General features: G+C 54.4%; 1 protein-coding gene across 8 annotated transcripts in view; it reads right to left on the bottom strand.

Annotated features, from left to right (window-relative positions):
• The window catches only part of Tmem63c (transmembrane protein 63C), a 64,555-nt gene that overhangs the window by 12,045 nt on the left and 26,703 nt on the right, over positions 1-25,807 (bottom strand). For 7 of the 8 annotated variants that reach the window (XR_001235117.1, XM_013517137.1, XM_013517141.1 and 4 more), the window contains 17 exons: positions 21,600-21,661; positions 18,515-18,677; positions 17,892-17,971; positions 17,418-17,499; positions 14,674-14,711; positions 13,143-13,285; positions 11,744-11,792; positions 9,573-9,681; positions 7,574-7,647; positions 6,902-6,982; positions 6,656-6,792; positions 5,916-6,045; positions 4,446-4,568; positions 3,851-4,004; positions 2,632-2,738; positions 1,551-1,637; positions 967-1,032 (listed from right to left, as the gene is read on the bottom strand). Coding sequence is in view for 7 of the 8 variants with exons in the window: in XM_013517137.1 (XP_013372591.1) it covers positions 967-1,032; positions 1,551-1,637; positions 2,632-2,738; positions 3,851-4,004; positions 4,446-4,568; positions 5,916-6,045; positions 6,656-6,792; positions 6,902-6,982; positions 7,574-7,647; positions 9,573-9,681; positions 11,744-11,792; positions 13,143-13,285; positions 14,674-14,711; positions 17,418-17,499; positions 17,892-17,971; positions 18,515-18,664 (1,610 nt within the window). In the remaining variant the exon portion in view is untranslated. Of the gene's footprint in view, positions 1-966; positions 1,033-1,550; positions 1,638-2,631; positions 2,739-3,850; positions 4,005-4,445; positions 4,569-5,915; positions 6,050-6,655; positions 6,793-6,901; positions 6,983-7,573; positions 7,648-9,572; positions 9,682-11,743; positions 11,793-13,142; positions 13,286-14,673; positions 14,712-17,417; positions 17,500-17,891; positions 17,972-18,514; positions 18,678-21,599; positions 21,662-25,807 lie in introns of all 8 variants that reach the window. The other variant, XM_005390182.2, reaches the window with a different exon arrangement.

Raw genomic sequence — 25,807 nt, 5'->3', positions numbered from 1 at the left:
TGTGTTTTGATAACCTCCAAGTGGAATCATGAACTCACAAAGCTTTTCTTTCTTACATATGTACAGTGTTGGAGGTACCTGCCTAGCCAAAGATGAATGTATTCATTTTACAAAAAAAAAAAAACCCTTATTACAGTAATAAATAGTTTAACTGTAAAAACGTCTGAGAATTCTGGCTCTTGGATTATAAAGCAAGCTATGGAAGCATCATATCATTTACAACCTATCTTTGAAAACTGGGATTTTCAACACTTGTCACCATAAAAAGAAAAAATCAAAATTATCTTAATGTTAAACATAACCCACATGTTCTTTCCAAAGATTCTCTTCCCTCCATAATTTAATGTCTTATTCCAGTAAAGTCAGCTTTCACAGAGATGTCTCTAAAACAATAAAATATAACTAATTTGCCTGTATTTAAAATGGCTTTGTTATTGATGGCTAATATTGTCTCACAACTTTTATTGTAAAAATATTTTGATAACTATATTTTAGTATAATTGGTTTTCTTTGCAATGTTGTATTTTGTGCACTTAAATATTGCATTAAGACTACAGGTTAATCAACTTATTTTTTTGGTACTGGGAATTGAACTTGGGGCCTCGTGCTTGCCAGGCAGGCGCTGTGCTGCTGAGCTACACCCCCGGCCCCAGACTACATGTAGATCTGGATAAATCTGAATAAGCTCTCTAGGTTACACCAGTGTCAGTTCCTGGTTTTTATATTGTATTATACATGGTGGCACAAAATGTTACCACTGGAGAAAACTGGATGAGAGCACACGGTGCTATGATTTCACAACATCATTCCAAGGAGTCCCTGGGCCAAAGGAGTCTCCAGCAAAAGTAATGAGAGCATTCGACATACACCTCTGTGAGCGGTGCAGGTGCTGGACTCGGGAAAGGTGCACAAATCCACCCCAGTGTGGATACCCAGAGACCCTGGTGTACATGCGGGAGTACTCACTGGAACCTGATGGTCGCCTGCTCTAGATAGTAGATGTCAAAGAGCCAGCGTAAAAAGACGTCCAAACTAGAAGCAAGAACAAGGCCAGCCCTTTAGTTAATGAAATGTGAGTCAAGGCCTAGGGTTCATTTCCTCTTTGCCTGGCTTCCTCCCCTTCAGTCCTCTCTCGCTCAAATCCGAAAGAGCCAAGCTTGATTCTAACAGGCCCACCCACACTGCCCCTCCTCTTTCTCCCTGCTGGCCACTTGTGCACCTGACCCTTCGGCCTTCTGGCGCAAGGCCACCTTCCTCAGCAAACCTTTATCAGCCATTTCTCCCACAGGGCTTTCTCCCTTTTCTGAGTTTCTACTGAATCTTGGCTGTCCCCGTGCCCCTCAGACTGTCAGCCAGCTCGGGCAGAGTTCATAGTCCATACAGAGTCTGCACACCAGCTGCCTCAGGCTGCACCATGACAGGCACAGGACCGTCATTTGGGGAATGGATTTGCAGCAAGCACAGGAGGGCCTATGGAATTTGAAAGAGGATGTTTCAACTCTAGGGCGAGCCTGGCTGAGAGACACCTAGGATAAGTAGGAGTGAGGTACCTGGTCAGCCCCATGGAAGGCAGAATGACTACCATGAACACGAGAAAGATGTAGCACTTGTGCACTATGATCAGATTCTGACTGGATCTGGAAGGAAATGGTGAGAGGAGGTTATCAGGGGGTGAGACAGGGCGGGAAGCAAGCTGTGCCGGGAAAGTGGCTCAGTGGAGCGTACCAGTGCCCTCTCCACGGGGCGCTGCAAGCTGTGCTGTATCTGGGAGCAGCAGGAGAGAACAGCGTCACCAGCTAGTGACGGCTGCCCTGGGCACAGGATAGGGAGGAAGGGCACACATATGCCATATATTGGACATTGCTCTATCAAAGAGAGATTACCAGTGATACACGGAATCCCTAAAGAATCTCAGTAATCAATACACGCCTTGCTCTTGGCCAGGGGAAAGGCCAGTGAGGATTTCTGATAGGACAGCCCTATCAGAAATGGTAGAGGATTTCTGATAGGACAGCCCTATCAGAAATAGTGGTAGAATGGTAGGAACTTTTGGTGCAGGAAATGACTTTCGAGACCCATGCAGCCTTCACACCAAAGCAGAACCATTGCCTGGGATATGGAAAGTACTCTCTACCCTCTTAGCTGCCACCGCAGTAGCATCATGGACACAGAATGAAAAATCTCATTGGCACACTGTGTGCTGACAGTTTGCATTTGTAGCTCCTGCGCTCTGGCCATAGCTGCTTACCCTGCCCCCTGCAAGCATGTCCTTTTATCTGTGCGCACTTTCTGGAACTCCTGGCACTGCCTAGCCCATGCCTACAGCTCCAGGCTATCAGTAGATAGCTGGGGGCTGAAGGAGCAGCCCAAGAAGGGCCTGATTTTGGTCCCACCCCCTTTAGGTTAGAGCCATGATCAGTATCTGCAAGGCTAGATCCTGGAAACAACCCAGCACTTTCCAAAATCAAACCACCTGCTGGTCTTTGGGGAATGGGTTCAGGTATCAAAAGAATCCCAGAGCAGTTATAATCTTTAGGCCAGATGGAGGCCCAAGTGCCAGGCTGGTAGGGGATAGGAACGGGGGCAGGGCTGGGGGAAAGAGCAGGGCTGGGGAGAAGGGCCCCAGCTCACCTGGTCCAATGGGCCTCGACGAAGGCAGAGAAGAAGACTATCAGAGGCAAGATCACTGTGAAGGCCCACAGCAGCAGGGAGGGGAAGAACTGGGTCACGATTGGGCTCTGCAGGGGCAGACGGGGGTGCAGGGCAGGAAAGACATCAGTGCAAGAGGCCCCTTCCTCTGGCAGCCCACCCTGGCTTCTCCCCTACCCCTGCCTCTCCAAGGGCAGCCCAGACTGAGCAGGCCTGCTGCTCCTGAGGCTGTGGAGTGGGCCTGGACTTTTCCGGGTGCCTTCCTGGCCAGGAGTCCACTTGGCTGGAGAGAGGAAGAGGCTGACACCCTAAGGTCAAGTGGAGTTCCCAAAGGATGAGGCCTTCTATGCCATGGTCACTGGAAAGGCAGCCTGAGCTTTCCTTGGTGACTTCACTCTTAACAGCAGAGCCAGCTGCTGTCACTGACATGTCACACGGCTTAGGGAGACAACACTGACACTGCATGGGGAAGTGGGGGTGCAGCAAGGGTGTGGAGAGAGGAATCCCCAGGGATGGCAGCTGCCCCCAGTGAGCATGTGACCTGGGGCCTATTGTGTGTGTTTTGCTGGAAAGAGAGAAAGGGCAATGTAGAAGGAGGCGCCTTCTAGCTCCTGAGAACAGCACTAAGGCTGCAGGAGCAGAAGTGGACCAGGCAGTGGGGAAGTGCCTGTCAGGAGTGTCCTCTAACCTCAGGGATGGCTCCTACTCCTGTAGACTGGGAGTGCAGGTGTCTGGAGGTTAGGGAGGTAGAGACAGATCCAAAGGTCCCACCTCTCCAAGGGCTCTGCTAGCACTGACCTCACTCTCCCTTACCCTCAATCATATCAGGATAGTTGAGCCCTAGAAAACTTGGGGAGAACAGAGATGTTCACAGCTGCCTTGCCCTCTGAACCTCCACCTGGTCCTACATGACCTGATCCAATGGAGCCCTCTAAGCCCACGCTGACTGGACCACCCATCCCCCAACCTCACCCCAGGACCTGCCTGCTGCTCCTCCGCTCTCCCTTTCCTCTCCAGTCCCTGTCTCTAAGATGGGCAGTGACCCACATTCATCCCACTCAGCACACAGGAACCTCTACTGCACTGACACAGCTCCACCTCCGCCATGTTGGCACTATATGGGCTTCCCCATCCCGTCCTCGCCTGGGTTCTTCCTTGATCTGCCTGGGGCCCCCAGGCCTGGCCTGAGCAGAGGAGGCACCTGCAGCTTCTCGATGGGGCGGGTGACATTGTACATGTCGATGGTGTTGATGATGATGGCAGGCGTGGTGAGAAAGAAGAAGAGGAAGAAGAGGAAGGTGTTGATCGCAATAAAGCGGACCCACCAATTGAAGCGGCGGATGGACAGGTGTTTCCTGAGGAGAGAGGCGCAGTTAGAGCTCTGGATCCAGCCCTCAGCAAGAGCACTTGTGCTCTTTCCTGCACGCCAGCTGTGGATCCCGGCTTCCCTGGTCTAATGGACCCAGACCTTCGTGCCACAGCCCCAGGTCTCCCCCTCAGTCACCATTTGTAAAGGCTTGGAACATATCTCACGGATGAACAAAAGATGGATCTGAGCTCTTTCTGCAGGACAGACATTTCCCCCAAGGGCTGGGTGCATTCCAGGCTTGGGGTGAATGTGGGGGTTGCAGAGGCTATGACCTTCTGGAAGTACATGGCACAGCCAGTGGGGGTGTATTTGGGCAACACTGGACCTCCCTGTGGGGCAATAAGGTGGGGAGAGTGAGCCTGTCCTGTTGTGTTTTTCAGCCTCAGAGGACAGCTCAGAGGAGAGGGGAGGGGCAGAAGAGGCTTACCAAATAATGTCTTTTGGATGCGGGGCCTGAACGACCCTCCAGTAGTAGGATTTGACGACAGTGGTCACTGAGGACTGCTGGGGGGGCATGCCACAATGGATGTACTTGTAATCCTCCTGGACGCTGCAGAGATGGGAGACAGGGAGGAGACAGAGGTCTGGGGGTGGGAGGAAGGGCCTTGAAGTGTCCCAGGGCCCCAGGGCCACTGTGGACAGCTCTGAAGGCCCCAAAGTTAGAGGGAAGGGACAGTTGAGGGTGCCTGGACTGTCTAGTAGGGGACAGCCATGTTCTTAGATCTGGCCTTCCTGCTATCAGCAGGGGCATCAGAGATGTGCTATTCCTTTGAGTTTGACAGGAAGGTATTAATTTAGCCTCATTTTACTATCAATAGCTCCTGGTTATTGAGTTCTTCCTGTGTGCCTGACACTGTACTCACTGGTGATTAATAGAATCTCAGTTGCAGATTCCTAAATTGAGGTACCTTGAGATGCAACTGAAGAGGGTGGTGCTAGTACTGGAGCCCTGTCTTTGACTGTCTAACTCAGATTCTGCTATAATTAGGCCTCAGGTCTTCTCTACCAAGTGGTGACATCTCAGGAAATGAACAGGATTATGTTATGTAGGCAAAAGGCTTTATATAACACACACATTGAATAGATTATGTATATCCCTTGTCTGGGAGTTGAACAGAGAAAATATTGGGAACAATACTGCACAGATAAAAACATTTGAGATTATAAAGGACTTGTAAAATTGTGTACCCTAAAATCTAGGATGTTCCACTATTCTTATACAGAGTGTGGGGTGGATGAGGACACAGTGCTATGCATTATCAGGTTCCCATCAAGACAGGAGGCCCCAACAATCCTTTGGTGACTAATCCTGCAGCTCCCATCTATTTAGTCCAGGCCTAAGGATCCCTCTGGAGCATTCAGATTGGACCTAATTCATTCTTTGTTGAGATGAGGCTGCCAGAGGCTGGGACAGAAGAGGAAGAGGCCGTAGGGCTATGAATTAGGGGGGCCTACAACAGAAGAGAAGGAAGGGCAAGTAGGGCTTATCTCTCCTGACTTTCTCACTTGTGGCAAGGAGAGGGAATGATGTGTTTGGAATAAGGGAGAAATGACTATCATTCTTAGCAAGACCTGGAAGAGAAGCCAAGAGGTCAAAGGCTACACTGACCACCTCTGTACTGAAGCAAGAACACGTAGAGTGAGAGCTCAGGGCCTGGGCAGAGAAGCTGTGGGACACAAGCTCAGCCCTGGCAGCTGAGAAAACAGGTATGGCCATGCTCTGGGAAGCAAGATGGCGCTGCCCGGGAAGAGCAGGGAGGAGCGAAGAACAGGAAGCTAGAGGAAGGCTCTGTCTCCTCACCTAGGCGGGAAGGGGGTCGGAGAGGATGGAGGTAGAGATGCAGAGGCCCACCCTTGGGGCTGGGAGGGGGCCGCAAGCCACTGGCACAGTGCTCACCGCTGCGCCATCCTGGAGTCCTGGAAGGTGACAAAGATCAGGTCGAGACGCTTCAGCTGCACACGGTTGAGCTCGGCATTGAACTCATCAGTCAGCTGCTCCTCCAGCTCACTGTAATACTGCTCTGCATCTACCTGGGGCAAGAGGCGGCCCTCAGAGCCAGAGGCCAGAGTCCCAGAAGAGCTCTGCTGGACTTGGGGACCTTTCCAATCAGTAGTATGGAAGGGGGGCTGGCCTTGAAGCCACCTCTAGAACAGCCGAAGGCTGACTCTGCCCTTGGATCTGGGGGTAGTGAAGCATAGCAAGGATGGGGTAGGGGGGCAGTTTCAGACCTGGGTAAACCCCACAGAGAAGAGAACGCACAGCTTTGTCAAAAGGGGGGCAATTCTTTTTCCGGTGTGGTTGGAGTCCAGTCCTGCTCTGAAGTCTAAGTCCTAAAACCCCTTCTTATCCCCCAGGGGTTGGGGGATAAGGTGGACCTGTTGCCTTGTCCTATGTCTTTGGGAGTCTGAGGAACACAGGAAGCCGACTGTGTTTCCTCTGGCCCTTCTGTCCCCGGAGCTGGCTCCAAGCAAGACTTGAGCTCCTCTACAGGCTCCGCAGGAGGTGGGGCCTGGTGGAAAGGGAGGAAGGAGCCTGTGCTCAAGCACTGGGGTGGACTGCAACGGGGCCTGGGGCTCTGGGATGTGGGGAAGGATGGACCCCAAAGCCCAGGACTCCCCGCTCTGCCATGCCCACACCTCTGCTGGTTACCTCCTTGAAACAGGTCCAGCACTTGCAGAAGCACAGGCGGGAGCAGGGGTGAATCCTGATCATCACTTTCCCAGTCTTCTTGGCCTTGGCGGTGTAGTAGAGTCGGCCTCGCATGGCATGGCGCCTGTCAGCACAGGCAGTGAGGGAGGATCTCTGGATCAGGGACCAGCAGAGCCCTCCCCTTCTTCTTGCACCCCCACCCCATATCCCGACAGGCCCCACAGAGGCCTCACCTCTGATCGTCCAAGTCGATCAGGTTCCTGACATCATAGCAGAAGTGGACTCTGGTCACAACGCACCCTGGATAGGCCTCGCTGCAGCCAGACACAGATGCTGAGCCCGTGGGGCTGGGGGTGTGCTGCCCACCCCTTCCCAGCGTGACAGCCCATGGAGATGGTGGTTTGGCTGCCTGGGCTGCCTTGGAACTCGCTCTGAAGGCTGAACTACCTTCAGGGTCTGGACCCTGGTGATCTGAGTTGCTGCATCCTTCCTAGATGACTGAGAATGAGGCCTAGGAAGAGTTCTGACCAGTGGGGAACCCAGGAAAGAGCTGCTTGCAGAGAGATAATAAGCTCAGTGGGCAGTGTCCTTCAGGCCAGGAACCTGAGGTCACTGAAGAGGCCTCAGGATGCTGGGCCCTAGACAGCCATGGTGTGGGGGCTCCCGGGGCTCAGAAGCTGGAACCTCACACCCCTGCTATGCAGGAAGTCCCTGAATCCAGAAACCTGCTCCAGCCCCAGTGGCCCTCCCTATTCTGAAAATCCAGTACTGAGTTCAGTCCAGGGAGGACCACCACCAGGGGTGTCCCTAGTCCCACCGCCCTCGGTCAGTTCAAACCCGCATGAGGGCCAGCTGTGGTTACTGGGTCAAGGGGATGCACACCTTGGCCTGCCTGCCTCACTTACTGGAAATGCTTGATGATCATCTCTGGGTCCTCGATGTCTGTGGGCACATAGGTGATCATTAGTGTCCTTGTGACCTAGGTGGGGAGGGGAGATGGTGAAAGAAGGCTGTGCTTCTCTGAGCAGGAACTCGCCATTTCTTGGTGGCCCAGACCCCTGGGGAGCCTTCTGCTTGACACCCGGGGCCTTCCTGCTGCGTAAGTCCCAAGCCAGCCTCCCCAGCCTTTTTTGTCCCAGCTGAACCTGCAGCCCTGGGGTCAGCAAACTGTGCCTTTCCTATTCTCTGTGTTCCAGCTGTTGGGCCCTGACACAGACAGCTGTCAAGGGAGGAAAAGCCAGAGGCTGCAGACAGGGCCAGGTGGAGGACCACAGGTCATGGTAGAGAACAGCTGCCCACACCCTTCCTGCAGATGATGCTCCCACAGGGATTTCCGGTCTCCCTGCCCTTCTAGGATAAAGCCCTGTGTTGTCAGGGAAACCCTTAACATCAACTGGCTCAGGGGAGCTGGGGTGAGTGATGCTAAGGTTTAGACCTGGAATGTCTCCTGAAGGCCCATGGTTCAAGCTTGGTGCTACTGAGAACTCATGAAAACCTTTAAGAGGTGGACCTCATAGGAGACACACCAGGTGCCTGGAGGTGTGTCTCAAAGGGGACAGTGGGATCCTGGCCCCTTCTCTTCCTCTCTCTTTTTGCTTCCCAGCTGCCACGAGGTGAGCAACCTCCCCTGCTATGATGCCCTGCTTGCAACAGGTGTGAACTGTGAGCCAAAATAAATCTTTCCTCTTTTTAAGTTGATTATCTAAGGTATTTTGTTACAGTAATAAAAAACTAACACAATAAGACTCTGGAGGGAGACTGAGAAATCCTCTAACTTCCTATTTTATTCTCTGGGTAGGAAACATTTTTCTGAGCCATCACCTTCACGATTGCCACGTCTGGTAAACTGTGCTGCAAGAGATGAGGGTCTTGGAGAAGCATTTGATGACAATAAGAAAAGCTGAAGCAGTTGAGACTGGACTGGCCAGGAGGGCCCCAGCCTCCATGCTTGCCAGGCTGAAGCAGTTGGGGTGACATTTCAAGGAGTGTGGTTTTGCTCACTAGGGTCTGTTAAAGTGACTCAGTCCCTCAGGAAGTTCGAAAACGCAGACCCCACTTTACTAAAACCATGGCAGGTTGAATGCAGAGCCCCAGATGAGCATCTCCATGTTTCTCTTCCTGCAGATCACGGGCCCCAGGGAGGCCCCTGCCCTGTACTAAGCCCTGGTCTGGGCAGGTGGCACTGCCATTGTCCACCCACGGCCCCTTAACCTTCACTTCTGCACACAACAGGCTGTGACATACCTCAAACATGGGATTGCCCGAGGGCTGTTTCCTGGCTTTGGAATTGTGTTCAGCTTATATCCAGGGCAGGAAGGAAAGAGTTAAAGTCCCCAAACACAGCTTTCAACCAATGGACAGCAAGTTTGGGAAAAATATCCTTATCACTCCCCTCTGGGCTAGGAGCATTCTAGAGTGCATGTTCTACACCAGGTCCTGGAGTCCCCAGAGAGTCTGCCCCTGCCGCCACCCTGCCCAGCTGCCCAGCGACACGCCCTTTTGTACTGGTTGCCTTCTCTTGTCCACATCCCCACTCCCGGCTCACCTTTCCTGAGATCCCTCCCGAATACAGAGTGCTACTCAAGCCCTGGCCTCAGGGTCTGTCTGGGAGGACAAGGGGTCTCCCAGACACACATGGCAGGGATACACCAGGGGCCGGACAAGGACGAGAGACTGCAGAAAGGATGAGAAGTAGCTGGCAGCAGCTATTTGCTAACCAGGGTGAAGCTGCAATGACACGAGTGCAGAGGGAGGCAGATTGCAGGGGTGTGAGCAGGTGACCATGCAAGGACTAAGAGGAGGGGCCTGCTCCGGTGCAGGTGAGACTGCCTGGGGTGCAGGGCTGGGGCTTCTCTGAGGCTGGGGCGATGGACCAGCTGGGGAGGGGGCTATTCATGCACTCACCTTTTGGCTCTTTTTGGGCACAAACCCCAAGCAGTGATGGGCCATGAGGACGAAGTTGGTGAGGAAGTACAGGAATGCGAAGAGGCTGTGCACCCACAGGAGCTTACTCCTGCCAGGGCAGAGCAGAGGCAGGCGGTGCTGTGGGTTCCAGAGGCCGTGGGGTGACCTGCGACCCCTCCACCACACGGTGTCCCTGGAATCCTTCCTCCCACGTGGTGTCCTTGGGCCTCCTCTGCCACCATACTGTCCCCAGGCCACCCTCTTAGAGACCCACCTCTCGGGCATCCTGACGGGGCTGGGAGTGTTGTGCAGAGGGTCTGGCCCCTACTAATGACTAATACTTATTGCGTGCTTACTGTGGACCAGATCTGGGATGGAAGTAAATTCTTTTCCTTCTTTGAGTGAATGCTTTCTTTCCTTTCTTTCTTCTCTCCCTCTCTTTTCCTCATTTCTTTTTTACACTGGGGATTGAATCCAAGGCCTTCTGTACCTAGTCCCTCTATTTTTATTTTTATATTTGAGACAAGGTCTCACTAAATTGCTAAGTTGCCAGGGGTAGGTTCAAATTAGCAGTTCCCCTGCCTCAACCTCTCAGAGTGCTGGGATTACAGGCATGCACTACCACACTTGGCTGGGACTCAGTCTTTAGGTCTTTTTTTCACTAGACTTCCAGAGCCGTGCAGGGTGGTTCCATGATTATCTTCAATTTACCTGGGGCTGGGGATTTAGCTCAGCGGCAAAGCGCCTGCCTGGCAAGCGCAAGGTCGTGAGTTCGGTTCCCGGTACCAGAGAAAAACCAAAAAAAAGGAAAGGAGGACCCCAGGTGACCTGCCCCAGGTGACCTGCCCCAGGTCATTCACAGGAGTGACAGTGCTAGAAGGGAGACCCAGAGCTGCTGCGGTACCCAGCTACTTCACCCCACAACAGCCAAGAAGGCCAAGTGAGGAGGGCCGGGCCCCACGTGGGCACAGGGGGAGAGGGGCCAGGAGGCACCCGGGCTAAGTTGCCATCCCTGCTTGCAGCCCATGAGATGCTGTCCCGGGGCCTCTGGCCAGAATGACTGTCAGGAAGTGGGCCCCACCCTATGTCATGCGACACGAGGAGAAAAGGGCTGTTTTGCTTTAAGACACCTCTGCTCCCTGTCCCAGTGCCTGGCCTTCACACACCTCACCCTAGCTAGGCAGATGCCTGGCAGCAGTCTCTGCAGAGGGGCAAGGGTCCATGGTTGCCAGGGAACTTTCCAGCCTTGGCTGGTACGGAGTCACGCATGCGGAGCTCTTCACAGCGCCTTCGGAGTTCACTTATTAGGAAGGCGCCAGCCAGCACCTCGGAATGCCTTAGGGAAGAGGCCGGGAGCTCTGCTCTGGGTGGTAGCGCTGGGGAAAGAGCGCTCAAAGGAGAGAGAGAGGATGCCGCACCCATCTGTGATTTGAGAGTTTGGGCTAAGCAGTCTGCAGGCAGGGTGAGGGGTGACAAAGCAGGAGCCCGTGAACCCTGCCCACACCTGCAGCTTCGTCAGAGGGCACCAAGGCTGGGCATGACTCCTTGTTCGCCCCAAAGTGGATGGCAGGGCTGTATTTGACTTAGAGCAGGTTGACCTGGCCACCAGTCAGGCCGGTCAGTGTTGAAACCCACAGGTTGCTGGGCTGTGAGCCGGATGGGCAGGATCGAAGCCCAGAGGTGAAGGGCGCATTGCCCCCGGTCCAGGGCCAGTGGCTGGCAGAAGTGGGGCGTGAACCTGTCATACAATTCCTCCTAAACTCTCTGTGGTAGGAATAGTGGCGGGGCAGAGGGGGCTGGGAGAGTCACAAGTCACTAATGACACAAGGGCTGACCATGCTGCCTGCGAGGTAATTCCCTGCAGCTCTCCTTGGTACAGCGTCTCTGGCTCTTCGGAGCTGTCTATACTAAGGAACTGGACCGTTTCTCCAGTCCTCAGGAGTGGCCAATCTGGATAGCTGCTCTCATGACGGAGGGGGAGACACAGGCACCAAGGGTCCTTTCCACCAAAAAAAAAAGGCAATTTCTAGCATGCTCTCAGGACCTAGACTCCCAGGGAGACCAGCCGTCTCATCAGCACTGGTGCCCAGGCTGTGCACTGACACAGTGGACCTTCTTTCCCCACCAGTGTCCAGCCAGTAGAACGGGAGGTAAGAAGGTCAGGTACCTACTCTGTGGAGACATTGACGATGGTGGTCCGACCAAAGTGGCTATTCCTGTCTGCAAAAGAAGAAAGGTGAGACTGTGAGAGGTTCCTTGGTGGCTGGGGTGCGGGGTGCGCAGAACTGAAGGCTCCTGAATAAACAGATGCCCAGGGTCTACAGACACCTGCTACAAGCTGCTCTTCCTTCTGGCTCCCCAGAACTTGTCCCCAGATTCCAACAACATCATCCTCCTGGTGCTGCTGACGGGGCTCTCGGGCACAAAGCAAGACCACGCGTTCACAGGTTATCCCCAGGGCAGATGGCGCTCAGCAGACACCCAGTAAACCCTGGCTAGAGGGACCGGCTGTCCGGCCGTGGGTAGGAAGATGAGACTAGCAACACCAGTAACCACCACAGCAAGAACCCAGAACTCCAGAAAATGGGACACTGCCTCATTCAAACAGAGTACATCCTTCGGACTAAGGATATTATGTTGCTCCTGACAACTCCAGGTTTCGTGAGATGTGTCTACAATCCTGCATCACATCATCATGGCTCACACACTAGCTCTTGGGATGAGAATCTGGATGGACAGGAGTCGGAAGTTATTAACCCTGGTGGTGGAATAGGGTGGCCCCGATGATATACTACACTGAATTCAGTAAGGTCCACGTCAGGCCGAGGAGGAACAGGCAGAAACCTGAGGAATCTAGAGCCGTTGCCACCTGCACAGCGAAGGTGCTACTGCCCACTGGCTGGTTGTTCAGCCCTCCTGCAGCTCTGTTGGTCCTGTAATTCCAGGTGGAATACTGCTGCTGGTCTCTGAGCTCTGTGTGTCAGGCACCATGCTAGGCACGAGTCATTATCTCCTAGTGCCCCAGACAGCGAGGAAACTGAAGCTTGGAGAGGCTGACTTGCCAATATAGTTAATTAATTTGTTGGCTTGGGCAAAGACATTTTCTGGGGAGCAGATGTGGGAAAAATTATGCAGCCAAGGTTTTTCTAACTTCAGAGCCAAGCCCTCAGCCACAGTGCTATTTTGTACAGAGGATGCACCCGTCACAGTGAGTTGGGTACAAGTCCTAGGAGTCTAATTTTGTGCTTACAGTGCTATGCCCACTGGCTGGGTACAGGGAGAAGTAGAGTTGGGAATCCTATGAACACCTGGCCAGGCGCAGGGTGGGGACACAAGTAAAGACTTAGTTCTAGACTGAAGTGATGCAATGTGGCTGCCACACACCAGGCTCAGGTTAAACAAATGAGGTGTCATCTCCAGACTCCAGGTGAGGGACCTGAAGCATGGATTATCTAGGTCACTCAACAGCTACTGTCCAGAGGAGGGATTAAAATCCAGATTTCCTGACTCCCAAGGCCCAAGGTCTGTCCCACCTATCAGTAGATCTTGGGTCTGGTAGTCTCTGCCTACCCAGAGCAGTTCCAGTGTAGTTGATGGGCAAAATGATGCCCAAGGAAGGGATGCAGAGGATGAGGACGTAGACGATGAAGTGATACTGGAACGTGATGTAGATGCGTGCGTCATCCCCACACTTGCTAATCAGATCCTGGTCCCTGGAAGAGACACAAACAAGCACAGTCCTCAGGAGCCAGCATGGCCACAGCTTGGGGTGGGCATAGAGGAGACAGAAGGAAGATGGCCACCCCACCCCTAGGATGGAAACCCTGTCCCTCCTCTCAAGGCCCCCGAAGTGCATGTCGGCAAGCTTCACAGATACACGGAGAAGGGAGGCCACGTTCTCTGTGCACACAGAGGAATCAGATGCGCTCTTGAAACTGGGCTGCGGTCACCCTCTCCTTACTTCCGCTAATACTCCGAGCACTTCCCAGGGAGCGGGCCCTGGGCAGAACACTACTAATATGGAGGTGCAAGTTCAAAAGTAGTTTATTTTAATTCCTTAAATTAAAATAACTAGGACACTTCTTGTTCACCTCTCCCTGAAACCTTGACTTCTGTGATATGCCCTTCACATCAGTCCTGTCTAAATTCCTCCCATCCGCCAAGACCCAGCTCAACACTACATTTTCCCTGAATGCCCCAGTTGGAATTCATTCTCTTTTTCCTGTGTGTCCTTTGTACAGCAAATTGTAACTCCCTCATTATAAATGGCACGGAAAGAGCCTTACTGGCCTTTGTTTCTCCAAAAAGCAAAAGAACAGGCCCGCTCAGGCCCCCAGTGCACATGGCCTCCAAGAAGCAGTGGGGCTGGACCCTAAAGCAGGTGTCACCAGAAGAGGGGCCTGAAGGACGGGCAGGGCAGGGCACATAAGAGCCGGGGATCACGCAGGTCTCCAAACACAGCAGGCTGAGGTGTGTGCATGTGTGTGTGCATGCACATGTGAGTGAGCGTGCACACGTGTACAGGCAGCGAAGAGGGAGACTTCTGCTAATGCTCAGCTCAGGTGCCTCGCCAATGTTGGTGAAGCAGGAGAAGGCAGTGCCTTGAGGCCTTCGTCCTTGCTGAGTGGAGTTTCCCACTACACAAAGCCTGAAGGTGACGGGGCCAGAGACCATTCCTCTGACACCCAGATGCAGGGAGAGAGGAGGTCCACCCTTCTGCCCTACGAGTTTGCTCCCTTGTGACAAGTATGGCGCATGATATGCACAATGTGCAAACAAGCAAACAGCCTGCAGGAAGGACTTTTTCTCTGGTGTGCAGTTCACAGACTTGAGTTTATATGCATGAGCGCCACGGTTCGGCTGTTACAGTGCTCTTTCCTCACACACTGTGGCAGGGTAGCCTGGCAATGGGCTATGTCCAGTTCCCATTCACCAGCTGGAACTCGGGGAAGCACCACCTGCCTGCATGGGTGAGGCAGGAGGTGAGGTGGGGTGGGGTACGGGGCTCTGGGCTGGCATCCCAGCAGGGGGCTGGTACTTCTCACAAGAGACTCCACCCGCCACAACTGCCCTGTCAGGCTCACCGAGCACAGGCACTTACTTCATGGTTAAGCTGTTTAAGAGCCAAGAACAGAAGCCCTGTGGAGAGAGGAGAGTAACTGTGAGAGCAGCCACAGCGACCAGCCGCCCTGTCCAGCTTTGAGGACCCACAGTTCAGGGGGCCAGGCAGCTGTGGCAGTGTTCAGGGGAGGCTAAGGCTCAGTGTGGAGTCAGGGGAGATGCTGAGGGAGACATCTCCCCGGAAGTGAGTGGATACCCCTGCCATCCCGATACAGGACATGGGTTTGGGAGGGGGAGTGGACACACTCTGCTCGCCTCTGCCCCCTCCGGCAGGGAGGACAGAGCCACAGGTTCCCCGGAGGCAGCTCGGCTGAAGAGACCAAATGACAGCAATCAACTCCCTGGACCTCTCCCAGCCCTCATCCTCCCCATCCTCACCAGGGGAGGGTGATGAATGACACCCCTGTCCTGACTTGCTCGGGCTACTGTGGTGAGACCCAGGCCCCACTGAGGCCCCCACCAGGCATACAGGCCATCTTCCGGCACTTTCTGTTCTAGCTGGATTTCTATCCTCTGTACTGTGTCATCATTTTTCTTCTTAGATTTTTAAAAATAAAATAATGTTTTTGTCACTGTAGAGGAAGCACGCAGACCACAGCTTGTGTCTGAAAGTGAGCCCGGGGTTCCACCTGGAGGTGTTGCCGTGTCTGCTCCACTGGGCCTCCAGCAGACCAATAACTTGTCTGAGGCATCACACTTGGGGCGGGGCAGAGCCAGGCCGGCAGAGGTGCTCTGCCTACTAATCTGCTGCTACAAATGTGTAGCAGAGGCCAATTATGTGAGAGCCGGGACGGGGGACTAGGACATGGACATGAGCATGTCAAGCTGTGCCCGCTCACACTGGTAGGAGACTGATCGTGCAGATGAGGGGTTAGGAGAGACAGGGCTCAAAGCGTTCAAGCAAAAGGATGTTTTTTGCCTGTGTTTGTAACAGAAGATGTGGATCAGGCCAGTTGCCAAGTCTCCCAGGTAATCAATGTCCCAGCTGAAGTCTGCATCAAGTGTGGAGATGACTCAGACGGGAGCACTGGGGAAGTGGGGACAGAGAAGAGCTTGGGGGAGGCCCTGTGGCTGGAAGGAGGTGGCACTGTTGAGGATTCCAAGGTGACCCGTGTGGCTGGGGGTGGGGGAGTTGAGTGGAGCGAAGCAGACTGGACAGGGGACAAGGGAGCAAAGCACCGGGCCATGGCAGGGCACCTACAGCTTGTTGCAGGGGCATTAGGAAGACACTGAAGGTTTGAACAGGGGAATCCGTGTCCTCACTTATGGGATGGCTCTGGATGCAAAATAGGTGGGGTGGGGCAAGCATGGTGCTATAGGGATGAGTTAGAGCTGCTTCAGTCATCAAAGCAAGAGACGATGGAGGCTGGGAGAGGGACTGGTAGGTGGGAAGGGAGAAACAAAACTGGGAGGGTAAAGGCAGCACAGCTTGGTACCGAGTGGGCCATGCTCTGGGGCTAACAGCAAGAGGGGAGGCAGGTGGGAAAGGTTTGAGACCAGGGACCTAGGGTGGGGGGCATGGAGGGTCCCAAGATGCGTCTGTGATATCCACGTGGAGCAATTCTGAAGACCCCTGCATAGCAGGGCTGCAGCCCAGAGACACGCTTAGCTGGACATAAGACACAGAAGGTAGCAGTGCGGTGTGGCAAATGAGTCCAGGACAGACAGTGGACAGTGAAGGTAGAGAGGCCTGGGCTCAGCTGGGGGGCTCAGGGTGTGGAGGAGGAGCCTGCAAAGAAAAAAATACCCCGGGGCACAATATCACGAAGCAATGGGGAGCGTCTGTTGGGGGCAGTTACGGTCAGATGTTTTTGAGAGGTGGATACGATGAAGCTGAAGAAAGCCCACTGGATTCGGTGGCAGGGACCACAGGCAGCTGTGGACTTCTGCTGGAGTGAGATGGATGAACGCCACATTCAAGGGGGCTGAGGATGAGGGCGAGGTGAGGAAGTGGGGACCGCAGAGCACAGACGCTGTCAGCCAGCTGTGGGGGGTGAGGGCCATGTGGGCGCTGTGATGGGCCACAGGAAGTCCTCTTCCCTTCCCTTCCTTGCATTCCAGTGCCCACGCAAATGTCAGCTGCTGTCCAAGGCCACCCCACCACTCCTATGATGCAGCACACTGTCCAGAGCCTCCTTGCCTTGTTTGTTTTTCCATCACACACTCATCGCCATCCCTAACGGATCGCGCTGGTCATCCCATGAGAGAGGAAGAAAGAACCACAGGCAGGACCCGGTCCACCGTGCGCGCTGCCTGGCCCAGGGCTGCCACGCAGCAGGTGCTCCAGCCACGTCTGGGCAGAGGGCCTGGAGCTCACAGGGAGGAGAAGGAAGCCAAGGGGGCTCTGTGGGGGGCCTGAGGGCCAGAATCTCCCACCTGGAATGGAAGGTGAGTCCTTGGCCCGAGGGAGGGGATGGGGTGCAGATCAGCCTGGGAACTGTTGGAAGGGTTGGAGATGTGAGAAAACTTCATTTAAAAAATCTAAGATAATTAGTTAAGACTTACTTGGCATCCCAGGAGGTAGACACGGTTAACGTCTGTCTCTCGGATGGGGAAATAAACCGTGCCTGGGAGGCTGAAGAATGTGCCCAAGGCCCCGGCGCCAGCAGTGGCAGAGCCTGGCTGACTGCAAGCCTCTGCCAAGCTCTGTTCTGTCCTGTGCCCACCACGACTGCCCGCCCAGGACCAGGGTTCCCCAGGGCCCCGGCCACTCCCAGCACTCACCTTGTCCCTGCGTTCCATCTCCAGGGAAATCTCCGAAGGAGATGACTTCTCGCTCTGCTCCCCATAGATCAGTGAGGTCAGGCTGCCAGCCAGGAAGGGTGGCAGGGGACAGAAAAGGAGAGATAGGGCTTCAGATATCTCTGCTGCTCCCCCTACATGCCCTGGGCTGAAGACTAGGGGTGGCTACTGCCCACAGCCTCAGCTCCTTTGCTGGACATGCAGCTCATGGTACAGATGGCATCGCCTCTGCTGCCAAGTGCCAGTGCATCTTTGGAGTCCAGTCTCTGAGACCCAAGAAAAATGTGGTCTCTTGCCCAGAGATGGCTGCCTTCCAAATGCCCTTCCTGCAGGGAGGGCAGAGAAGGGGCAGCAATGGGTGATGGGATCCACCTGCTCGAGACAACCTTGCTGCATCTCGGGCATGGGCACAGCCACACCCTGTCACAGCTCCGCCACCTGGCCCTGCCTCCTTACCTGTCATTGTGGATCAGCAGGCCCAGGCGCCCATAGTCCCAAGCGGCTTTCCGGAGGAAGGAGTAAATCAAAAGGACAAACTGCAAGCCAGAAAAAGCAACATGGATCAGAGAGTTCACCAATGCCTTCTCCTGGGTCACCCCTGCCTTTCCATAAGGAGGCCCCAGGAAGTCCCTGAAGTCCCCAGGGTGCGCCCCCACCACATGGTGAGGTCTGTCGGGAAGGTGCATCCCTTTGACTGCATTCCCAGCCCCAGCAGCTTCCTGGCACAGAGCGGGTGCTCAGAGCTTGCGAGTGAGGGAGCTGAAGTTGCGTAGGGTGATGAGAAGGTCTCTGGGAAACACTGCCAGGGGAAATGAAGGGACCCTAAGGGTCCTGGCCAGGTGGACTTTCGGGCAATAGTACATACAGGAGAACCTCAAAGACTCTACTTGCCCTCCAGCACCTTCTGCCCCAGGTCCACCCACCTGGGCCATCCCAGGAGCGACTGGCATTCAGTCATTTGCGTCACTGTGGCCAGTGCCCTTCTGGACAACTGCAGCCCCCCGCATATCTCTTGGGACAGTTCAGTAGCCCGCCCTGGCTGAGACCTCCTTGTATGTCACTGCAGCACCGGCACTCACCACCCACAAGACGATGTTGAGGAACAGCACGGTGGGGATGCCCCCGAAGGGCTGTCCCTGGAGGACGGTGTTCCGATTCTGGAAGCACTCGTCCACCGTGATGTTGAGTATCTCTGAGGCCTGGCCCTGTCTTCCTGGTGAGGCAGACATCCTGAAAGACTCCCTGGTGGGCAGAGGGGTCTCAAGTCAGGGTGAGGACCACTCCGCACTCCGCAGAACACAGAAGGCTGCTGGGGCACCGCGGGGTGAGCCTTGAGTGCATCCAGCAGGCTGGGCTGGGGCACATCGGACCTAGGGGCCAGGGCCGGGCTTGGAGCCGTCTTCAGAAGGCAGGACGGCCAGCCCATAAGATGGCACTGTGAGACAGCAGCTCCCTCAAACTCAGGACTGTGATGACAGATAGCTCAGATTCCCTGGGAGAGTTCTTATTTTATACAATTTGATCCCTTCTAAAACGAGTTGCAGGTAAGGGGATATAGTTCAGAGCGCCTACAGCACCTGCCTGGCAAGTGTGAGGCCCTGAGTTCGATTCCTGGTACCAAAAAAAGAGAAAAGAGTTGCAAAACGCACGTTCAAATGGGTCTTCCTATTGCTCTCCTGTGGAATTTTTCTTGTGTATAAATTGACAGATCTCTCAAAAAGGGAACAGCTCAGGTTGGAAGGCAGAACCAACCACTCTGTTCACACGACACCCATGCAAACAGGGCTCCCTGGTGATCACCCTGCATTCTTCAGCTCTCTGATCTTGTTTCTGGGAAAAGCAAGAGTTCCTGAGGATGCAAAGTGCCTGCCACTGAGCAGTGACTCAGTAAATGGCCCTGTCTCACCTCGCCCTGCAGCCAAGCAGACCAGCACCTGTCCTGGGACCTGAGCCCATTCAGTGAGGCTGGGCATCCTGGTGAGACTTAGATGCACAGCCACGGTCACGGGCATCAGTGTTTCTCAGGCATGGATAAGAATGGAAAGACTGCATGAAAACTGGAGGCTACTTGAGTGGATCTGCAAGGTTGCTGTGAACTCCCAGGAGCTTTCACCTTGGCTCCAGACCTCGAATTCCCCTAGTCTCTTCACTCCCATTCCAGAGAAGTAGGCCCGGGCACTCACTCAGACACGTGGTGAGCACCGCTTTGTGCCAGACTGAGGCTGGTGACAATCCGTGAACACTCCCTCGGGGGACTGCAGTGGGCAGCAGCGTGCAGGGAGGAGGTGAGGTCAGACCTGTGAGATGATGCCCAGTGAGGTCTCACTAAGTAGGTGACACTGAGTAGGCAGAGAAGGCGCAAAGCCCATAGGCACACGGAAGCCTGCTCCAAGCAGAGTTGAGGTCCCCATGCCAGTGGCCCAGTGTGGAGCGTGAGGCTGGGGAGTGAACAGTCCTTGAGGCGACACAGCAGGAGGACAGTGTGGTGATGGTTTGAGCCAGAGAGGGCCTGAAACGATTTAGTCTTAGAGGGGTCACTTTGCGGTAATAATGACAGCTACTATAATAAAAATGGGGAAAGGGGACCTAGAGACAGAGGGAGGGCAGTGGTGGGGAGCAGAAGGGAAGAAATAGAATGAAGATACGCTAAGTACATGTACTGACTCCCTCAGATGAATGTGGACTGCCGTACTGCAAGCGCATACTAAGAAAATACAGTTTTTTAAAAGGATCACCTTGATTGAAGAAGCAGAGAGTAGAAAGGGCTGTCAGGATGCCCACAGAGGTGCTGGCTGAGGGGCTGGACTGGCCGCAGTGGAGATGGGAGGAAGTGGCTGGACACTGGACACGGGCCAACAAGCTCTGCTAACAGACTAGACTGGGAATGTGAAAGCGACCGGAAGAAGAGTTCCTGTCATCAGACGGGAAAAGCAGGAGAGCGAGGACGGAACAAGAAGGCTCAGGTGGACACATAAGAAAGAGGCGGATGGACAGGCAGCTGTACAGGGAGTGTGCAGCTCAGGAGGGCGACCAGGACACACATGTAAGACAAAAGCCTCCAGAACACAGGTTTCTGTGGCAAAGGACCAGAGCACTGAAGGAGGGCGGTCAGGGAGAGAAAGAGAAGGGCTCGGGGTGGGAGCCAGTGGCCAGGAAGCAGTGGATGACGGCAGAACGTCTACTTGACACCCACTGGTCCAAGCCAGGGGTTGGAGTTGGGGGAGAAGAGCCTGGAAGCTGCACCTTAGAGAAGAAAGACATCTCTGCATCCCCACGCCAGGGTTCTTGGGAAGACAGTCTCCAGGGCAGGCCTAGGGGAGTTTCCCATTCCCGTTCCCAGTGAGAAGACGCTGGTATTCCTGTGCATCATGGGCTTTGAGTCGCTGGATCCCAGCTCTCACTCACTGGCCAGGCGACCTTGAGCAAGGTTTTAAGGTCTCCATGACTCACTGTACTCATCTATCAAAAGGGGGAGGTGACAGCCATTGATGCCCACTTCCCAGGGCTGGGTGACAGAGTTAAGACTTGTCAGTCACACAGAACAACATCTGGAGCACAGGAAGCAGCACAGAACACTGGAACACAAAGGGGTGTGGGGTCCCTGGGGATGCAGCACAGATGCTCTCTGGAGTTGGGGGGCTGGGCAGTGGGGATGGAGAAGGGCATGAGGATAAAAGAGTTAGAGAACGGGGAAGAGGAGGTGGCCCTTGGGATCACCCACAGCACAGGGATAAAGGGTATAAAGAGACGGTTCCAAAGGAAGAACATGAGAACTTCTCACATTCCTATCATGAGATTAGTGTCTAATGGGAACAGGGAGTCTCTTGCCTACCTTTTTAAGTCGCCCTGCTTTTTGCTTCCCTCTTGTTCTACCAGGGTTTCACTGTCTCTACCCCAGGTCGCTGATGAGCCGACTCACCAATGTTTGACTGAACATAGTGCATCTGAGCAGGAAGCCTGCCAGAGGGAGCATCACCGTACTGTACCAGCCATGGCGATGGTGGTGTTTTCTAGTTTGGGTGGAGCAGGCAGCTGAGGTCAGCTCTGGCAGGAAGTTACAGTTCTGCTGGCTCCCACGAGGGGGAGCCCGCACCACAGCAGGTGGTGATGGAAGCTGTCGGGAGGGGAAGCCTCAGGTTTTAAAGGCCCAGGGAGACTTCATACCTGAATCAGATTTCCAGAGAAGGCCAAATCAGGTCTGCAGGCTCCACTCAGCTACAGGGCAGCTGTGAAAGAACAAAGCAGTGGAAAGATCACAGACTTAGGGGTCCAGGACACCCTATCTGGAAGCTTCATTAGAGTCGTGTCCATCGTCCCCCCCCCCCTCGCGGTTTAGGCTCAGGTGCGCTCTTTATCATGTGTGCGCGTGTGCATGTGGGTGTGCCTGTGAGTGTGCGTGTGCACTGCAGCTTCTCCCAGTCTGCTGCTTGTCTTTTCTTCTTCTTGATGGTGCCGAATTTGGATGGCGTGCCCCCCGAGCTGAGATGTAAAGGTACAGGGGGAGCGCCGTGTGGTGGCAAGGGCGGGCAGAGGGAGCCATACGGGCAAAGACCCAGACTGAGCACAGCATTTGGGGAACACGAAACGAACAGTCATGCCTGGAGAGCAGGATGGATCGCTGGTCCCTCCACCCCCCACCCAACAGGAACTCTCTGCAGGGAGCTCGCACCTTTGGGGTTTGGGGAGAGGGTTGCTATTGGCCCAGGCTGCCGTGCTGCCTGGGAGGGCCCAGACTCTAAGACAGTGGGAGGCTGTCCACAGCAGGTTGGCTGGTGCATGGCTTCTGCTTAACCTGACTGCTGGCCTGCAGGGCAGAGGAGGGAAGGAGAGCAGAGGACCTCACCCTCTCACACCTCACCACCCTCCTCAGCAGTCTCAGTCAACAGGCAGACAATAAAGAGGGAGGCTGTTGCCATGGAAACTCAGAGCAGCTTTTCTCTGCACTTTGAGACCTGCTTTCTGAATGGAGAGCTAGTTCTGTTTTTGGTGGGGGAGGGTGCTGGGAATGGAACCTAGCGCTTCCCAAACACTAGGAAAGTGCTCTACCAATGAGTTACATCACTAGCTCTTCTTACTTTAAACAGGGTCTTGCTAGGCTTCCCACACTGGCCTAGAACTTGTAATCCTCCTGCCTCAGCCTCCCAAGTAGCTGGATTATAGGTGTGTGCCTGGAGGTAGCTCTTGGTGTGGAGGAGGGAGGTGGAAGCCCAGAAGTTGGCTCTTTGGAGACAGAAGCATGAGCACTGCAAAAGATGAAGCTTGAAACTTGAAGGGGCTACGGGAACCTACAGCAGGGGCACTGCCCTGGCTTGGAGCGGCGGGCAGCAGGAAATGTGTCTCTGTGGGCATCTATTTCACAGCACAGGACAAGGAGGCTGTAGGGTAGTGAGGAGAATGAGCTGTCTCCAGTCCGATCCACCTTGGCTAGCTGTGTGACCACGGGCAGTGACTTCACCTTTCCGAGCCTTAGATCCCAAGCACTGTGAAAATGAAGTCCAATCACTCACATAAAGCCCTTGGCACAATGCTCGGGAAATACACAAGTGTCCAGTGTTAGCCAGTGCCGCCATAACCGCCATCAGCTCATTTGTGAAATGGTGGTAAGGAGCCCAAACTGGACGGCCCCTGGTGCCTTCCTCCGATATTCTGGGGCAGGGAAGAGGAGAGACGTGGGGATAGGAAGGACTGTCTCCTGCCCCTCAAACTGCAGCCCCTGGGCAGTTTGCCTCTGTTCCCTCTGTGCATAAGAGACAAATGTCAGTCTTGCTTTGAGGCCAAGGAGGAGTGGGGAGATGGTGTGCACGCCAGTTCATCAGCCAGCGTTGCAGCACACGCCTGCAATCCCAGCACCTTTGGAGGCTGAGGTAGAGGGACCAAAAGTTGGAGCCCAGGCTGGGCAACTTAGTGACTCAGCAAGACCCTGTCTCAAAATATAAATAAATAGCTAAGAGCTACTGAGTACCCACGATGGACTAATGAGTTTCTGTTTATTCACTTGTTCATCTAATCCTCACATGTACCCCGGGGTACCAGAATTATCCCTTGATAAAAGGGAAAACTAAGGCACAGAGAAGTTAAACAGCTTGGCCAAGGTCATGGTGCAGAGCTGGCCCACAAACCCAGGGGGTTTCAGAACCTGCAGCCTCCGTCTCCTGGGCTTTCTCAGGCTCTGCAGGGCTGGCAGTGCCAGGCAAAGCAGAGGACAAGGATGACCTTGCATTAGCTCTAGTCCAGGGATAACGCCCTCTTGGCCTTTCAGAGTGACACACTGGAAGCGGGGACGAGGCCAGGGAGATGCTGCCTGCATCTCCCAGCACTGCCCAGGGCCCAGTCAGCTCCGCTACCCTCAGTTCACAGGAACTGGCCCATAAGGCCTGCCTTTCGGTCCGGATGAGAGGATTATTATAATCACAGGCCTTGTCCCAGGAGAAAATGCTGCAGGTTGGAGCCACCCCCCCCTCCGGCAATCTTGTCCCGTCACACACAAAGCCATAGCTCCTGCCCCGCCCCCACCCCATCTGGCCTTCGTCTCTTCAATAATGCACTGTCACCTTTTGTTAACAACAGGAAAGATCATCTCCCTTGGTTCTGGACTTAGACTGGAGCTCGCAGCCACAGGCACCCTCCTGCCCTGTCCTCTTCTTGGTTTCCTCGTCCTCCCCCTTGCCCCTTTCCAGGAAGTCAGCTCAGGGTCTTCACTTCACCCTCACTGCTAAGGGGCCAGTACTTGTGGGGCGAGGCAGGGTCTGTTAGTAGAATGAGGGGTTCCAGTTCAGGGCCTTCCACACCGGCCTTGCCAGCTCACCCTGAATCTCCCCCTAAGGAGCAGCGAGCCCTTTCTTGCTCCAACCTGTCCTTGATCTCCTCAGACCTTCACAACCAAGCATGGTTTCTCAACTTTACGTGTGAAGACGTATGTCAGACTGACACCTGCCTGAGGTGGGGGGAGGGTGGCTCTGGGACGAGGATTCGGGTTTTCTGACCCCCATTCCATGTCCTCAGCGATGTCTCAGGCTGGGAAGTGCACAGAGTCTGCTGGGAGGCGCTGAGTGAAAGATCCAGATACTCACGTCCCACCTCCCCATGTTAAGAGTGAGACTTTGTAGTCAGTTCTTGGTTTCAGCCAAGACAGAGGACCATCCGCTTAAGCTTCCTTATCTGCATCTAGATAAGGTGTTCTTGAAGACCCCAAAAGCTTCCTGACTCTGCCTAAGCAAGGAGAGAGGGTGGGGAGATTCAGGGAGAAACAGATAGGCTGGGGCCTCACAAGTCACGTTGCAGTGGCCCTGCTCGTGAGACTGCTCCTTTCCGCTCCCCTCCTCTTCCTGAGGGCCCTGGGCCCATGGGGAAGTGGCTCACACCCTTCTCCACGAGGAGCTCGGAGCTCTGGCATTTCCCCCATTACCTCAGAGGCCTGACAGGGACACTTCTTTGTGGGGCACCAAGCCTGCCCGCTGTTCTGCTGCCGGCCACATGTCTCAGAGTTGATTTCCTTCCCTTACAGAGCCTGAGCTGCTTCCTCTGAGCTCAGCTAGAGCCTTAGCCTCATTAGCACTTATAGTCTAGCTCACCAGATCTTACTCCTTCAGAGGCTGGGCCTGGCCTACACCTTGTCCTCACCCTCTTTACACAGTTGGCCTTTCTTACCATGCCTGGCACAATCCTCTCATTTTTCCACACACACAAGCAGACAGTTTCTCACCAAATCTATGGGATCTTTGAGAGCTGGACCATGTTTTTTTCGTCTGCATTCCATGGTTCTCCTCACATGACCAGCATGTAGTAGGTCTTAGTGAAAGACAGATGGTCCCTTATCCAGAGCCACACTCAGGGGCAGGAAGGAAGGTGATTTGCACACATTTGCAGAGCATGCAGAGTACCTGAGTCCTGAGTTTTGCCTGCCCACAGCACATTATTGATTCCAGATCTCCATCCCCAAGTCACAGCATGGAGTAGCGGGGTCAGGAGGGTGGATGTGACTCTGTCTGTTATTTGTTAGCTGCTACTTAACATCTTGCTGTTCAGTTTTCTCTCCTACATGACGGCTACCACTATGTCTGCCTTGCCTCCTCGAGGGTGATTCAGATTCCTCTTCTGTAAACTGTGAGTGCCACAGATGTTAGGTGTTGCCTTTGCTATCCCTTTCCTAGGACTGAGGCTGGCCTTCCCTCCAAAGCCCCCAGGTGGCTTTCCAAGCCTGAGCACGGGGTTCATGGGCGCAGGTCCACCTTGCCACCGAGTGAACTGAGTGATGGTAAGCAGCCAGAGCCGGCCCGGGGGCGGGACTCTCAGCACGACGGACAGCTCCGCACAGGGCGGGACTCTCAGCACGACGGACAGCTCCGCACAGGGCGGGACTCTCAGCACGACGG

This window comes from Chinchilla lanigera, unplaced genomic scaffold, assembly GCF_000276665.1.
Source record: "Chinchilla lanigera isolate Chin_1 unplaced genomic scaffold, ChiLan1.0 scaffold00037, whole genome shotgun sequence".
Taxonomy (NCBI): domain Eukaryota; kingdom Metazoa; phylum Chordata; class Mammalia; order Rodentia; family Chinchillidae; genus Chinchilla; species Chinchilla lanigera.
The sequence above is the reverse complement of the archived record's forward strand: the minus strand, read 5'-3'. Positions and strand labels throughout refer to the sequence as shown.